This window comes from Plectropomus leopardus, chromosome 18, assembly GCF_008729295.1.
Source record: "Plectropomus leopardus isolate mb chromosome 18, YSFRI_Pleo_2.0, whole genome shotgun sequence".
Lineage (NCBI taxonomy): Eukaryota > Metazoa > Chordata > Actinopteri > Perciformes > Serranidae > Plectropomus > Plectropomus leopardus.
Genome location: NC_056480.1, coordinates 1,196,439 through 1,211,168, shown reverse-complemented (window position 1 = coordinate 1,211,168; position 14,730 = coordinate 1,196,439). Strand labels below are relative to the sequence as shown.

The following is a 14,730-nucleotide window of genomic DNA, read 5'->3' as shown; positions in this document are numbered from 1 at the left end:
AGATACAGTTCACGAGGAGGATCTGGAGGGATTTCAAACAAAATGCAATTAAGCCAAGGAATTAGCCCTTTGTGTCACGATCTTTTTCTTTTTGTCCTGAATAGTGCAGCAATTTGAAAAGTCTGTTTAAATGTGATGGCTATTAATTAATTGTCAATAATCTGTCTGATGATCTACGATGATGATGATGATTGTGGTATCACCTTGAAGATCGTTTTCAGTTAGGCCTACATGTGATGAATTAGTGGTTGGCTGTGGGATGAATGTCTGCTCCTCTGAACTGGGGGCCATGTTAGAGAATGTGGGCTATAAAAATAAATAATGTGATTCAAGGTGGGAATTGTATTTGTATAGTATACATGAAGTGCCAAATCTGCGTAAAACAGCATCAAAAATATTGAGCTTGTTTAAAAAAAAAAGAAAGGAAATTGCCAAGGACCCCCTGCACCTTCTGACAGAGGTCCTAGTCAAACCCCTAATGTCCTAAAATCCAAGAAATATTTTGAAATCCGAGAAACGTCCCAAAATCCTTAAAATGCCCTTAAATCCTACTTTCTCCAACAGGGGAGAATGCCCGCTCCTGCTGAAAATTGCAGTTGTAGAATATTTCCATTATCATGCCATTGCTCAGAAATATTGTGCCTTCAAAGGCTGCAGTCCCTGGATTGAGACACAGCTGAAGTCTCTGATGGACACGCCCTACAACCTGCAGGCTCAGTCTATCAAAGACAAATGTCACACCAGCTTTCTCTTCTGAGCTCCAGACTTATCAAAACAAGATGAAAACGTTACCTGCGATGCTCCTTTTTTGTCAAGCTGCGTCAACAGGTAAGACCAGTGTGACTCACACTTTACCTCTTGTTTGTTTTTGTTGTAACTTGTCTGATTTCGTCATTGTATGTGAAGTGTGACATTATGAATCATAGTTTCACTTTCACTTTGTCACAACGAATTTCTAATAACGCCACTACTTGTAATGTTACTTTAATACGGTGGTTCTTAGAAAAAAAACAAACATATTCTTTAGTTATAAGTATGACAGTGATAAAGTGATTTAATCGTCATGCGGTTGGGAGTCATAAAGCCAACTTTAACTGCTGCCAGGAAACAGAACACCGACGTCAGTTAACGTTAGGGGACGTGCGGATTTGGTTTTCCTACATGTTATTGTTTATATGACACAATTAAATAAAAAATATAACTACGAAGTTTAATAGTTTCTCTTGGCAGCAATTGCATGAGAACACAACCGCAAGAGAGCAAATATCTGCTGTAAGTAAGCTTACACAAGTTCAGAGTGGATTAAACAAATAAATAAAATAAATTAATTAATAATTAGAATATTAATAGCAATAATACAAATACATATACTACTACTACTACTAAAAATAATAATTTATATTTTGATATGCAGCTAGGTATCTTAATCCATAATAATACATCGATTATTAATTGATTTATATATTCTTTTATTAATATTCTCAATCTGCTAAAATTAAAATTAAAACTACAGCTGCTTCATCCATTTAGTTAAGCTGAAGGTAGAATAATAGTGTTGTATATGAAGTGTATAAATTTAATGAAATTTAATGAAATATTCTGGTAAAGGACATAAATCCTTCACACCAGACTCATCAACTACAGCAAACAAATCATACAACAAGGCAATATTACAGCATAGACACAATAATGACCAAAATATTAACAAATCAGCTTTTCAATTAGCCTGTATACCTTCCACAAATAAGAATGTATCCATTTTTTTTTTGTATTATTGCAGAAAATATGCTCTGTGGTAAACAAATGTTTATGTTTGTACTAAGGATTTTGCTGAGAAAGTTAATACTCACAAATTAACACCACTCCTAGGATTAAGCTATAAATGAACTACACTGGGTTGCAGTTTGCAAAGCCGTGTTTGGCACAGTAGTCTAATTTAGCCACTTGTTGGCAATAACCTTTTATAAGACACATGAAAGCTTAAAATATCACAGCTTCTTTCCAACTCCAGTCAGACTGGTGGCAGAAGACATAAGGAGGGTAGAGGATATGTTTACCTCATCTATGTAAATCCCAATTTCTGCTACAGTTATTTATCGTTTCAGGACAAAGTGCAATAAAAACTGCAATATGTAAGCCATAGCATTTTATAGTCTGTAACTTATTTAAACTTATTGTTTTTTATATTGTGTGTTTCAATTTCAATTATTTATTATTATCATTTTTGGTTTATGATTTGTATCTCTGTTGTCTTACTCTGAGCTTGCACAAAAATCCCTATGTACCTGACCTGTACTGCCTGACTGTGCATGTAAAAATGGCAAATAAAGTTCTTGATCTTGTGTTAGCCAAAGACCTTATTTCAGGCTTATAACCAAAAACACATCCAAAAAACCCATTGACTTTGAGACAAACCAGGAGTCCTACAATGTTAACTCTATAACAAACTCTCTTTTTCTTGCAGTGAAACACTCCCTGAAATATTTCCTTACCGCAACATCTGGGATTCCAAACTTCCCAGAGTTTGTTGGTGCTGCGATGGTTGATGAAGTGCTGGTGGGCTACTGTGACAGCAACATCAAGACAGCAGAGCCCAAGCAGGAATGGATGAGAAAATTAATCAAGGATGACCCACAACACCTGGATTGGTATGCTCTGAAGTGTTCTGGTAATCAGCGAGTTTTCAGAGCCAACATTGAAGGCTTAAAGCGACGCTTAAACCACACTGGAGGTACAGTATGTTTATATTCATATCACATTTTTTTTTACTGGTTAAAAAATGTTCTCTCTCCAGTTCTCTGTGGTGAAAATGTGATGTTCTCTGTTAATGGCCAATTGATGCCACTTTCATCTTTGCTCTCTCAGATGCCCACATTTTACAAAGGATGAACGGCTGTGAGTGGGATGATGAGACTGGAGAGGTTATTGGTTTTAATCAGTACGGTTATGATGGAGAAGACTTCATTGCATTGGACCTGAAGACGCTGACGTGGACTGCTCCGAAACCACAGGCTTTCATCACCAAACTGAGATGGGATGCAGAGAAAGCTAGATTAGAATACAATAAAAACTACTACATCCACAAATGTCCTGACTGGCTAAAAAAGTATGTGCACTATGGGAGGAGCTTTCTGCAGAGAACAGGTGGATCACATGGCCAGATGAAATGTTGTACATGGTTTCAATGTTCATGTGCCTTCTTGGTTTCTAGTGTGCCTATTTATTCCAGCAAAAAGGAAACAGACATACACGTGCCATTCTTGTTTCTCAGCATACTCATATGTAGCTCTGTCTCTGCAGACCTCCCCTCAGTGTCTCTCCTCCAGAAGTCTCCGTCCTCTCCAGTCAGCTGCCACGCTACAGGTTTCTACCCCGACCGAGCCGTGATGTTCTGGAGGAAAGACGGAGAGGAGATTCATGAGAACGTTGAACTTGGAGAGATCCTCCCCAACCACGATGGATCCTTCCAGATGAGCGCTGAACTGGACTTTTCATCAATTGCACCAGAAGACTGGAAGAGGTACGACTGTGTGTTTCAGCTGTCTCACGAAGAGGACATCATCACCAAACTGGACAAAGCAGCAATCAGAACCAACTGGGGTAAGAATGAGATCTGCAATGATAGTGTTTTTTTTTTTTTTTTTTAGCTTGTGTTTATCTATTACCTGTTTGGAAATCTCAAAGACATTGATACAAATTACTCTGAATCTTGGTGGACAATTAGGCCATAAACCTAAGAGGAACTTTTGAGAAACTGTTGTGTATAGTGTCACTATGTCAGTTTCAATTTTAGCTTTATTGTCCCTAAGAAAATTTGTCTTGCAGCCAGGTAAAGCACTGAACACAGGCGTAAATATGAAACATAATAGATACATAACACATCAGGATGTGCTCATGCACTGTTAGTATAAAGCAGGCATGTCAAACTGGTCCACAGGGGGTCGGTGTGGCTGCAGGTTTTGTTTCCCACCAAGTAGCAGCACACCAGACTTGACTCATTTAATCAACTGATCTCCGTCTTCAGACAGTTGATTTGTCAAACTGTGTGCTCTTGGTTGGTTGGCACAAAAACCTGCAGCCACACCGGCCCCCCTGTGGACCAGTTTGACATGCCTGGTATAAAGCCTATAGCCTGCGAAAATGAATGCAACCGATCTTAAATATGACACACATAATTGTGAAGGCTGCAATCACATGATGGAAGTAATAATGTAAAATAAGTAATGTAAAACAGAACTTTTCCCCAGGAGACAAATTTTCATGTCTCATCTGAAAGTAAGTGAACTTTGAGTAAGATTTATTTTAAGGTACACAAAACCATGTTAAACCTAACCTATGCAGCTTTACGTTAAGTACATGATGTGATGATGCCAAACTATGATTCTTTTCCCAAACCTGACCTTTGTAACTTTACTTTCCGAAACTTTACTTACACAAATTTACTTTTCTAAACCTAAGCTATGTTACTTTACTTTCCTAAGCCTACCCTAACCAATAGCAGCACTAATTCATTAGATATCATGCGATCTGTTGTATGAGGATACGTGGAACATGCATTGTAATACGGTAATATTTTTTAAAACAAATGCCCAAAAAATCTACCCACATGGGCTCCAATAAAAAATTCTACAGAGTGACTTTTTGTGCCTTTATGAAAGACAGTATTGGCCAAAAGTGACTGAGAGAAAGATAAAGGTGCTGATGTTTACTTTGAGAAGTACTGCAAAGTTTAATGGCTTTTTACATACAGATGGCGCTACAAGGAAAGGATAGAGTAGTTAGCGCATGAGAAACAAGGAAAGGAAGGAGGTGTAGACGCAAAATTCAAAGCAAGACTTGATACGTTTCAACATCATGAAGGAACCCATAGTGTGTATGTTCTGCTTTGGTTCCAGGTTCTCCCTCAGAGTTTCCTGCTGGTTTTGTTATTGGAGTTTTAGTAGGACTGCTGCTGCTGGCACTCTGTATCACTGGGATCCTTTTCTGGAGAAGGAACAATCATGGTGAGGGACAAGGATGTTTTTACTCCACCGCTGCATTTAGAATAGATATCTCTAGGGATGTCCCGATCATGTTTTTTCGCCCCGATCCAAGTAAGTTCTGCATTACTCTCATATCTTCCTCTCTCTTCTGAGCAGGGCAGAGAAACACTGTGCATTATAATTAAAGGCAAATGGGGGAGTCACACTGGGCTAAAATTAAACAAGTGCTCATAACTTTGGTAAATGACTTTTTCCTGTATTGCGAGTCTCAGACGTTGCTCTTCACACACACAATAGCTTAACAGAGAGGAGACAGGGGCAGCTGAGTGGAGCGGTTAACAAAGACTGTGCACCATGTTGCTGTGCAGGAAAGTAAAAACACCTCTGTGATAACTGACATTAAACAAAAGATCGCATCAGGCTCTGTAAAATAACAAAATGCTATGATTGGCCCTGATACCAATGTCTGAGATCAGATCAGGACATCCCTAGGCACCTCAGATTCTGCATATTTCCTTTGTGCGTTTATTTGACAAGTGATAGTGATGCATAAGGTACATATTTTTTTCTAATTCTTCATTTTCTAACATTGTTTTCTGCTATGTATATTTCAGGGTTGTAGCCTGCTAACAGTAAGTATTCTAACAGGAAGCATTTCAAACAACCCCCCCTTGTGGACAAGCAACTTATATTCTGTTCACCATATAAACTATTGTAATAATGTGGACACCAATACAGTAAAAAAAAATGCACTTTTAATATTTAACTACCACTTGACAGGTGGGCATTGAAGACTAGAAGAAGATGCTGAACTGAGTCGAGGATCAGGGGTCAGCAAAATTTTCCTACATAGGTCTCTCATAGAGATAAAGTAATGACTGCTGCAGGACTGACAGAGCAACGTTGCTTTTGAACGACTGTAAGCAGGTTTACATTACAGATTTGGGCACAACTTAAGCAATATTTTTGAGTGATATTTCATGACGACATATTTTTCATTGCTTTACCTTGCTGTGAGAAAGCCCTTACCGATGGGGATTTGAAGCCCAAAAACACCATACTCCACTGAGAAAAACATTCATCGTTGCTAGACTATCGCTGCCTCCATCAGCTGTAGTTTAAGGTGAAGAGAAGAAAATATTTAAATGTTGGACTGTATTATTTTTCAGAGGAGGGGGTTTGATGGAGTGTGGCTTTTTTATTTAAAACATGAATAAATTACTACATTTTCATGTTGTATGTCCCTTACCGAAGTCAAAATTAAAAATGCAAGTCACTCTTCAATTACTTTTGGTACTTTAAGTATATTTTTACACAGATATTTTTGTACTTTTACTTGTTACATTGCTACTTTCATCTGATCAAAAGCAGCTAACACTGAATGTTCCCATGACATTACTGGAACATTTCCTTGAGGTTTTTACTTCCATAACTTTTACAACATTCCTTTCCAAAACACTTTATGGGGACATGTAAGTTGCATGTAAAATATTATGCAGGAAGGCTCAATAAACATTCAAAGCTTAAGAAAAAGGAAGTTCCTGACTGGTTTAGAAACCAAAATTTGTTAGCTAGGATGTACTTTTTTCCACTATACTGTATATTATTACCAGGAATGGAAAGTATATATACAAATTATATATATAGGTAAGTTTATGGATATGTGTGTATGTTTGCATGTTAAGCTGCATTTGTAAATATGTTAGTGTATGTAATTTCTTTATGTTAGAGATAAACTTCACAAATTAACTGATAAGCTGAGAAATTGTAGGATATAAGTTTATATTGCCTCCTACTTCTTTTCTAACATGTATGATGCAACTTCTTGTCGCTTATTTGAATCTATTAATTGAATTTTATGTATAGATTGTTATCCATTTTGTTATTGTCATTTTGTTTTAATTTTATCTTTGTTTGTTTACATGTTCTAAAATAGTCTATCTATCTATCTATCTATCTATCTATCTGTCTATAACACCATGCATCTTTAGATATGACATTAAATGTTTCTGTAAGTAGCAGCAGTAAAGCATATTTCCATGATCGTTTCATTGGTCATAGTCTCCTTTATGACTCTAATGGTGACGCCCTACGCTCCACAGGTTCAGTATCAAAGGTAAATGTTTAACAAGGCTTAGACTTACTCATCAAAACAAGATGAAAACGTTATTTGTGTTGCTTCTCTTTTGTCACGCTGTATCTACAGGTAAGACCACATTGTGATATTACATCTTGTTATTATTGTTACTGTAAAAGTTGTTGGTCATTGTATGTGAATCATGACATTAGGAATCATAGTTTCACTTTGACATTGTCACATTGCATTTATAATAATGTCTTTACGCTTAAGGTTATTGTCATATTTCATAACATAGTCTGAGCTGTGTTTATGACAAGGGCCTATTAATTGTAGTGAAAATACTTTTTATGCACCAGAAAGCACCTTTAAACTAATCTCCACAGTGGAGTAACCATGGTGATAATATAACTTAAAAACTAAACTCTTTTTTATCCTGCAGTTGAACACACTGTGGAGTTTTTCTTCACTGGATCTCATGGAGTCCCAAATTTTCCAGAGTTTGTGGGTGTTTTACTGCTACAGCAACATCAATAGAGCTGAAGCCAAACAGGACTGGATGAAAAAACTAATGGAAGATGATCCAAAACACCTGGACTGGTACACTGACGAGTGTTGTGTTAGTCAACGCTTCTTCAGTTCAAACATTGAGAGTTTGATGCAACGCTTACAACAAACTGGCAAATTTATTTTTTACTTTTTACTGCTACAATGATTTTTCTTTCATCCTGATTTGATATGTAGCAAATAGATGTACCTAACACAGACGGGTGAGCACAGACGCAAGAAAACAGAGCTCCCCAGTACAAGCACACACTTATATACTTATACAGATTTTAAAACATTTCTCAGATTTCAGGACATGTGGGGGATGGGCGATGGGGATCCTTCACTGTCACACAGTGCTATTTACACATTTAACTCTAATTTGCGTCATGATTCGTCACTGGACAGCATCAGCTGAGAAGGTGGCCGGACAGCATCCACAGCTCACAGAGGAACTGTGAATTCAAAACTTCTAGATGATCTACTCAACTGTTTAAGAGTTATGTGATGCAATATCAGGTCTTGTAGTACCTGCTGCATCACGAGGGAGCCAGTTCTCACCTATAAAAGCCAAAAAATTGTTTCCATTGCAATTTTGCAAAATGTGGCCTTTTTCAAATCGCCTGAAATACCACCTCATGTGAGCATAAAAGCTTTTTTGCAATGAATTGGAGTTTTTTCAAATTTACATGTTTTCATTCGGTGTGTTTTGTTTTCACAGTTTCAATTTGTGCAATTTGGGGTTAAGGAAAACCCACCTGTCCACCAAGCATGAACAGTGATGTCACAATCTGAACTGCTGCGTACCAACAGAGGGCGAGCTGCAACAAAGCCTCACGATATGAAGTGCAGGTGCTGGTTCATAGAGCATACACCACTGTTTGATTTCTCTCACATCCATCAAACATGCGAACACAGGACCAGACTGCCCATCAGGAAAAGAGTATAGTGATAATGCACCAAAAAGAAAATTGAGTCACTTTGAGTTTATGTAATTAATAGTTCACTGAAAAACCCATCATAATTTATTTGTTATGAAATATGCTGTAATCTAGTTACACAAATTGGAACAGACCCTGGACTCAGAAAAGACAAAACATTATGAGACAACCGATATCATGATCTGATATCACACTTTAACTACTACACAGTGTTAGTCAAAACATACGTCACAATAGTTTCCTGGTGAAGAAAAGTGTTGCAACTCTGCCCTTCTCTTCCTGTGTGATTTTCTCTGCATCCGGTATGTCTCTCTGTCTCTTATACACTTCAAGATTGGGCATAAGCAAAACCAGTTGCTTGCTTTGAAACAGCAATTCAAACCTTGATGCTGTTGGTATTAACCTGAGTATTATGTATTTATAAAGAAAAACTTGACTCTATTATCCTGTCTTTACATTGCATATCACACGTTGTACACAGCTTTCTCTCACTGTGTATGGAATGAACCAACTAGCCTGAAAAGAGAGGGGGGTCTCTATGATGTTGTGGAAGAAGACGTACAAAACTAATTAAAAACAAAATAACAAAAAATACTTTAATGATTTTTGTAAATAAAATACATAACAGATTTTTTATGATATTTTTTGTTTTTCACAAAATGGATATGTTATGAAAAATGTGCCAACTATACAAACAGAATTGAACTCCAGTCCAGCCATCAGATCTGTTCATCTTACACTCTCAACTGCTTGGGCTTGAGGTTTTTCCCTGAATTTGAGTTTGTGATCTCTCGGGCCTGAACACAAGCCTCACTTTTTCAGCTCAAGATCAGCTCTACCAAAAACATGATGAAAAGTTTGTATTTGTTGCTCCTCTTCTGTTGTGTCACATCTCCAGGTAAGATTACATATCATCCTGTTGTTATAACCGCAGATTAATTTAATAGACATTTGTTTGTATTTTTTCTCTATTTTTTTGTTGATAATAATAAAATGCCCAACTTTACAGCAAAAAAAGTTTTATAATCTATAGGCTCAACATGAGGGCATAGCTTACTATCTCTGGGAAATCTGTTTACTTGAGACTAAACTTTTAGATTGGTGGTTTTAAGAATAATGTCTATTCTCATATGTAACAAAATAAACTAAGCTCAATTGTTAACTTATGCTGCAAATCTTTTGGGATAGATTTTAGGAGTGGATTGAGGAGTTTGACTATTTCCATCTTGCTAGATGATCACTCATACTATACTATATACACATTGCCATATACACACTTAACTCTGAAATTTAGAGGTATCAATCAAACAAATCAGATGGTCCAAAAGAGGTCATTTCTAGATTAAGTTACTGGAAATTAGGCAGATATTTAAAATAAAATCAGACTATTTACAATTTGACGATTAAAATTGGAAATTTATTGAGTTTATAAAAAATGCACTGAAAAAACAATCATGGTAAACATGTTGCATTTGCAAAAACATTTATCATGTTGCATTTTTTAAAATTTAATTCAAATAACTGTTTAATGTGGAGCACCTACTGTTGTTGCAAGTGGACCTTGTTTTACGTAGTCTGTGGTGAACAAGGTGCCGGTGCGTCAAAACCTGAAATGTGGATTGAAAAAAATCTGCACACTTTTTGGTGGAAGTTAGGAAAAACCTGAATGATTTTGTTACAGTTAAAATAGCTGCAAGTTCTTTTTTAACAGTTAGTGAAAGAATTTTAAAAAATGTCTGCTGTGCTCAGGTAATCACACATGATTAAATGTGTAACAGAGAACCTGTGTCTTTCACAGTGACACACACACTGATAATGTTCTTCATCGGATCTCATGGAGTCCCAAATGTCCCGGAGTTTGTTGCTGTTGCAATGGTTAATGGAGTTGAGGTGATTTACTGCGACAGCATCACCACAGTTGCAGAACCCAAACAGGACTGGATGGAAACACTAAAAAAAGATGATGCAAAAGAGCTGGACTGGTACACTGATGAGTGTCGTGCTGGTCAACGCTTCTTCAGTTCCACCATCGAGATTTTGATGCTGCGCTTCAACCAAACTGGAGGTATTTTGACGTTTCACTTTTTCAAAACATTTTTATTCTACTTTGTTATCAGCAAACAAATGTAAGACATGAGAATATAGAGAGGGCAATCTTAAAAGCTGCTGATGTAAAGATCATCATTTGTATATAAGTAGCAGCATATTTCAAATCGCTGTTTCAGCTGCCAGTTGACTGCAGTCTCTGTCTCTGTCGCTCAGGTAAGCACGTTTTCCAGAGGATGTTCGGCTGTGAGTGGGATGATGAGACTGGGAAGATCAACGGTTTTAATCAGTACGGGTATGATGGAGAAGACTTCATCGAACTTGACCTTAAGACAGAGACATGGATTACTCCAGTACAGCAGGGTGTAATCACCAAACACAAGTGGAGCAATGACAAAGCGGGAATGGCTTCCATTAAAAAGTTCCTCACCCAGGAGTGTCCTGACCGGCTGAAGAAGTATGTGGACTATGGGAGGATCTCTCTGCTGAGAACAGGTAGAATCACATGATGCGATTTGCATCCTTATGTAATTTAATATCACAGTGAATATGATGTAAAATATACTGTGACTCTCTGTGCAGATATCCCCTCAGTGTCTCTCCTCCAGAAGTCTCCGTCCTCTGCAGTCAGCTGCCACGCTACAGGTTTCTACCCCGACAGAGCCGTGATATTCTGGAGGAAAGACGGAGAGGAGATTCATGAGGAGGTGGATCTCGGAGAGACCCTCCCCAACCACGATGGATCCTTCCAGATGAGCAGTGATCTGAACATTTCAGAAGTCCCTCCTGAAGACTGGAGGAGGTACGAGTGTGTGTTCCAGCTTTCCAGCATGAAGGACGACATCATCACCATACTGGACAAATCAGCAATCAGGACTAACAGAGGTAAGACGTCTATCAGAGGTGATGAATCAGAATCAGAAGTATTTATCCAGCTTATCTAACAATGCTCTGAGACTGGTACAATGAAACTAATACAATGTTAAAGTATTGTTTCAGTGGCAAGTTTTCTTTTTATTTTGTTTTCCAGAATGTTCTTCATTTAGTCAGGATATCATTCTCTATCAGTGTCAAAAACGTTTGGGTTTTTTTGTTAACATATCACATTACATGACAATTTCATTTTATTTTTAAAAGGCCTCAATAACATGTTCTGAATGTTGCTTTGAGGATGTTCTTCCTTTGTTCTCATGTAACATTGTGGGAACATTTTATAAAAGACCATTCTATGATCCATCACCCCTCAACATCACCAAAACATCCCCAGATTGTTGCAATTATAACATTATGTCTTAGTCATCATTTAACCTTATAGGAACATTATTTGAAATGATAAACATTCTTAAAATGTTCTCTGAACATTAGATTAAAAAGCTTTCTTTAAAACATTGTTGCAACTTGTAGCTAACGTTAACCAATGTTGTGGGAATATTCCCTGCTAGCTGGGTTTTGATCCTCGGGGGAAGTTGTGGTTTGTTACAGTCGCTCTGATGCCAGCATAGAGAAGTTTAGCAAATGGAAATAAGTACCAGCACAAGTATGTAAAAATATAAAATAGAAATACAATAATAGTAAACAATAAGCACTTGAATGTAAATATCAAAAATAAAAAAGTATGCTTAGAGTATAAAGTGTGTAAGAATATAAATTTAAAGAAATACAGGAATAAACAATTAGTACGTGAATATTTAAATTCTAAAAATGTATAATATATGTGCTGTGTGTGTAAAGTGTGTAAAATATAAAACTAGTACAGTATATGTGTCAAGTGTTAAATATAGCCTACATTCAAGAGTTGGAAGAATACTGCACATTTTAATAATTGCTCAGAGGAGTCCTGAAATATTGCATCAAATATTGGATGGATAGTGATACAAAGAAGGTGGTAAAAGGATATTTAGGTAACTTTACCTCACATGCTGTACATGCTTTTTATTTTTATGTTGTTGATGCAACCATACCTCCGTTTGTATTAATTAGGCTTCTTCACCTGAATTTCTCAGTAACTGACAGTTTTTAATTCCCATAGAATGCATTGCCTCTAGTGTCACTGTGGTAAACTGCGGCAGTGTGTGTATTAATTCCTTAAGCGTGTATTAAACACATTTTAACTGTAGTTCTGTGAGTGCAGATGATGCATGTTAACAGGCTATAATTATGGTTATTCTATTCTCCATTATGAAGTTTACTGACATTTGCGTGCACTTGTTTGAAATTCAAGCAACAAATCCACTATTATTCTGGACTCTTGAACATTTCAGCTAATCGCGTCTATTCTTAACAAGACCTTGTGATTTCCTTTACACTGTGGTGAGCAGTGCCTTCCTGTAGACGCTAATATACCACCATGTGGTTTAGGCCGTTAGTTGGAAGCAGGTCACAGTTATAACACTAGAAAACATTAAACTTCACTCTCATATCAGACTAAAGTCTCTGCTGAGGATGCAGCTCTTCATTTTACACTCAAAACTGTCTCCTGTAACAGGTATTCTGTGAAGGATTGTTGGTTACTATTTGTAAACACTCAGGTGAAAGTAAAAAAACAACCCCAGACTCTCATCTGGCATTTAGCCCCAATTTTATTTGCACTACATTTTTATAAAGCCTCAACCTCAACTGAGTGCTATGGATGTTTACTCCCATACACCTGTCGAGCACAAAAAATTAGAAAACAATAAGAAAATACAGGCAGCGGGCAGAGTCTCTGCAGAAAGTGACACTGCCACACACTGATATTGCATCATAAGTTATGATTGAGAGGAATGTATGAGTCGGCAACATGTAACTGGGGCTGTCAAATGATTTTTAAAACCGCAGTTAATTACAGAATTTCAGTAGTTAACAACAATTAATCCCATTTTTGACAGCAAAAAAAGTTCATAAAATTTTAATAACTCTTATTCTAACTGATTATGTATTTAAAACTATGCCACAGAAAACAGTATATTAGCACTTTCTTGAGTTCATTTTCTTGTTTATCTATTTATGTATTTAATTTTTCACTTTTCTTTCTTTTTTTGTTACTCAGTTTTGGGTAATTTCTTGTAACTTTTTTAAAAATGTCCGTCTTATTTTGTGGCAATTTTTTGTTAGGTTGCCCTGTCGCCCTCCCATTTTTTGAGTTCAAACAATACAAGTGACTCTCATGTAAATGTTCTGCTGTTTCAGGCCGAGAGGTCCATGCTGGTGCTCTAATTATCAGAGTTTTTATAGTCCTGATCCTGCTGGCAGTCGGCATCATTGGGGTCTTTATGTGCAAAAGGAAAAATAATGGTGAGGAACAAAATGTTTTTACTCATCTTTCATAATAATGCAAATTTGAATTCACTTATTAAATACCCATGATAGTTCTACATAAATGTCTTGACACTCTGTACATTGGCTTTCAGGGTCAAAATGTAACAATCCAGAAAACAAAACAACATTTTGAAATGTAGTTGTGTTTTGTGAAACTTTATTATTGTATGTTGTTTTGTGAATTGTTAAGTTTTCTGAATGTGGTTGTGTTTTCTGAAATTTGATGGGATTTTCTGAAATGTCATAAACCAGCCTGATGGACCACATGTATTTAATTCAAATTATATAATGAATTTTGTAACGTTGACATCACTAATCTCTTTATTTTTCAGGGATCCAGCCTGTTAACATTCAAATGGCCCCCAGCTAACTTTGACTGTTTTACATCCACAAAGGACCGACTGAACTGGTGGTTCTGCTCAGAGAAATGAAATAATAAAAATTTCATTTGTATAGTTATTTTAGAAGAGAAGGATAAAAGAATAATCACTTGCATGTGTTTAGCATGCTTTTTAGCAACACCATATGTGGACTTTCTTTCTCTCTGTATCAGTTGTTGAGGGTCCGTTTTATCCCACTTGCTTTTTTTAATCACCTTTTACATGCTTCTTTTCTAATGTTTTAAATGTGTTTCCTTTCCCCCTGTTGTTGTATTTCAATGTTCTGTGTGAAGCACCTTGAATTGCCTTGTTGCTGAAACGTGCTATACAAATAAATTTGCCTTGCCTTGCCTTATGTAATTTTTTTGTCCTATTATTTGGATTTATGATGATATGCTTGCAAAGCTAAGTATGCTAAACAGCAGTTCTTGTGTTTAATGATAATTAGCATGCTAACACGC

The 14,730-nt window shown here is 36.7% G+C and overlaps 2 protein-coding genes across 4 annotated transcripts; both read left to right on the top strand.

Moving 5' to 3' along the window:
• The first annotated feature begins 727 nt into the window (after nt 1–727).
• Nucleotides 728–6,228, top strand: LOC121957482 (major histocompatibility complex class I-related gene protein-like). Of its 3 annotated transcripts, XM_042506073.1 has the most exons (7): nt 728–828; nt 2,465–2,731; nt 2,866–3,144; nt 3,301–3,600; nt 4,896–5,003; nt 5,597–5,614; nt 5,763–6,228. In XM_042506073.1, exons 1-6 carry the CDS (start codon nt 780–782, stop codon nt 5,602–5,604), a joined length of 1,011 nt encoding a protein of 336 aa, XP_042362007.1. In that variant the 5' UTR covers nt 728–779; the 3' UTR covers nt 5,605–5,614; nt 5,763–6,228. The 3 variants fall into 3 exon arrangements, with proteins under 3 accessions (XP_042362007.1, XP_042362006.1, XP_042362005.1); XM_042506072.1 differs by having other exon boundaries at nt 5,597–6,228; XM_042506071.1 differs by having other exon boundaries at nt 4,896–6,228.
• A 2,610-nt stretch (nt 6,229–8,838) lies between these two features.
• LOC121957485 (major histocompatibility complex class I-related gene protein-like) lies at nt 8,839–14,535 on the top strand. Its single transcript, XM_042506077.1, has 7 exons — nt 8,839–8,848; nt 9,369–9,444; nt 10,345–10,611; nt 10,809–11,087; nt 11,175–11,477; nt 13,761–13,865; nt 14,222–14,535. The coding sequence occupies exons 2-7, from the start codon at nt 9,393–9,395 to the stop codon at nt 14,257–14,259; spliced, it is 1,044 nt and encodes a 347-aa protein (XP_042362011.1). The 5' UTR covers nt 8,839–8,848; nt 9,369–9,392; the 3' UTR covers nt 14,260–14,535.
• The last annotated feature ends 195 nt before the right edge of the window (nt 14,536–14,730 follow it).

Excerpts from the sequence above, each read along its gene's own strand:
- LOC121957482 (XM_042506071.1), top strand. The coding sequence starts at position 780 with ATGAAAACGTTACCTGCGATGCTCCTTTTTTGTCAAGCTGCGTCAACA. Across the intron at positions 829-2,464 it reads TTGTCAAGCTGCGTCAACAG|TGAAACACTCCCTGAAATAT; the intron begins GTAAGACCAGTG and ends TTTTTCTTGCAG. Across the intron at positions 2,732-2,865 it reads ACGCTTAAACCACACTGGAG|ATGCCCACATTTTACAAAGG; the intron begins GTACAGTATGTT and ends TTGCTCTCTCAG.
- LOC121957485 (XM_042506077.1), top strand. The coding sequence starts at position 9,393 with ATGATGAAAAGTTTGTATTTGTTGCTCCTCTTCTGTTGTGTCACATCT. Across the intron at positions 9,445-10,344 it reads CTGTTGTGTCACATCTCCAG|TGACACACACACTGATAATG; the intron begins GTAAGATTACAT and ends TGTCTTTCACAG. Across the intron at positions 11,478-13,760 it reads AGCAATCAGGACTAACAGAG|GCCGAGAGGTCCATGCTGGT; the intron begins GTAAGACGTCTA and ends CTGCTGTTTCAG.